The sequence below is a fragment of the Microtus ochrogaster genome, chromosome 16 (assembly GCF_000317375.1).
Source record: "Microtus ochrogaster isolate Prairie Vole_2 chromosome 16, MicOch1.0, whole genome shotgun sequence".
Taxonomy (NCBI): Eukaryota; Metazoa; Chordata; class Mammalia; order Rodentia; family Cricetidae; genus Microtus; species Microtus ochrogaster.
In genome coordinates, this window is record NC_022018.1 from 60,476,564 (window position 1) to 60,477,235 (window position 672).

Sequence of the window (672 nt, forward strand, 5' to 3'; positions counted from 1 at the left end):
GTCTCCTGTATAAATTTAATGTTCTCAAACGCGACAATCCATGTCCGGATCTACTGACAGTGTTCTATACATTCCACTTAAGAGAATAATGTCCCTCTTCATGATGGTCAAGCTGAGGATAAATCACCAAAGTCTTCCGAACTAGAGGAGGAAAAACTGGACCAGGCATGCCTTGGCTCTCAACAAATCTCTTCTCAGTGTTGTATTTTATGTCCATGAATGAGAACTTCCTGGGAATGTGCCCCCACTTTGCAAGTCCGTTGAAATACCGCCACTCCAGGTCCACTAGGTCCAGGAACTGCTTGCCTAGAAAGAAACAAAGAATGACACATCAGCACCCTCCACAGACGGAATTAGTCCCTAATAAGCAACACACATATACAGGGACATCCCACATCACCCGGAACTCAGTGCCTCCTGTTGTACATACAGTATTTGGTTCCTCATGTGCTCTCTGGTACCCTAAGGGAAACCAGTGAGAAACAGAAACAAAGTTCTTCCTGCCAGTGATCCTCTTTGATAAAGCAACCTGGAAAGGTCTAGGGAATACACAGACACACCACACATAGACACACACACACAGACACACACACAGACACACCACACACAGACACACACACACATGCACTGGAAAGGTCTAGGGAATACACAGACACATCACACACAGACACA

General features: G+C 45.5%; 1 protein-coding gene across 1 annotated transcript in view; it reads right to left on the minus strand.

The window, feature by feature from the left end:
- C16H9orf153 (chromosome 16 C9orf153 homolog) overlaps positions 1–672 on the minus strand; it is a 3,292-nt gene continuing 2,620 nt past the window's right edge. Inside the window, exon 2 of the mRNA XM_013349160.1 lies at positions 1–306. Within this exon, the coding sequence (XP_013204614.1) occupies positions 65–306 (242 nt within the window). The 3' untranslated portion in view covers positions 1–64. The remainder of the gene's footprint in view (positions 307–672) is intronic.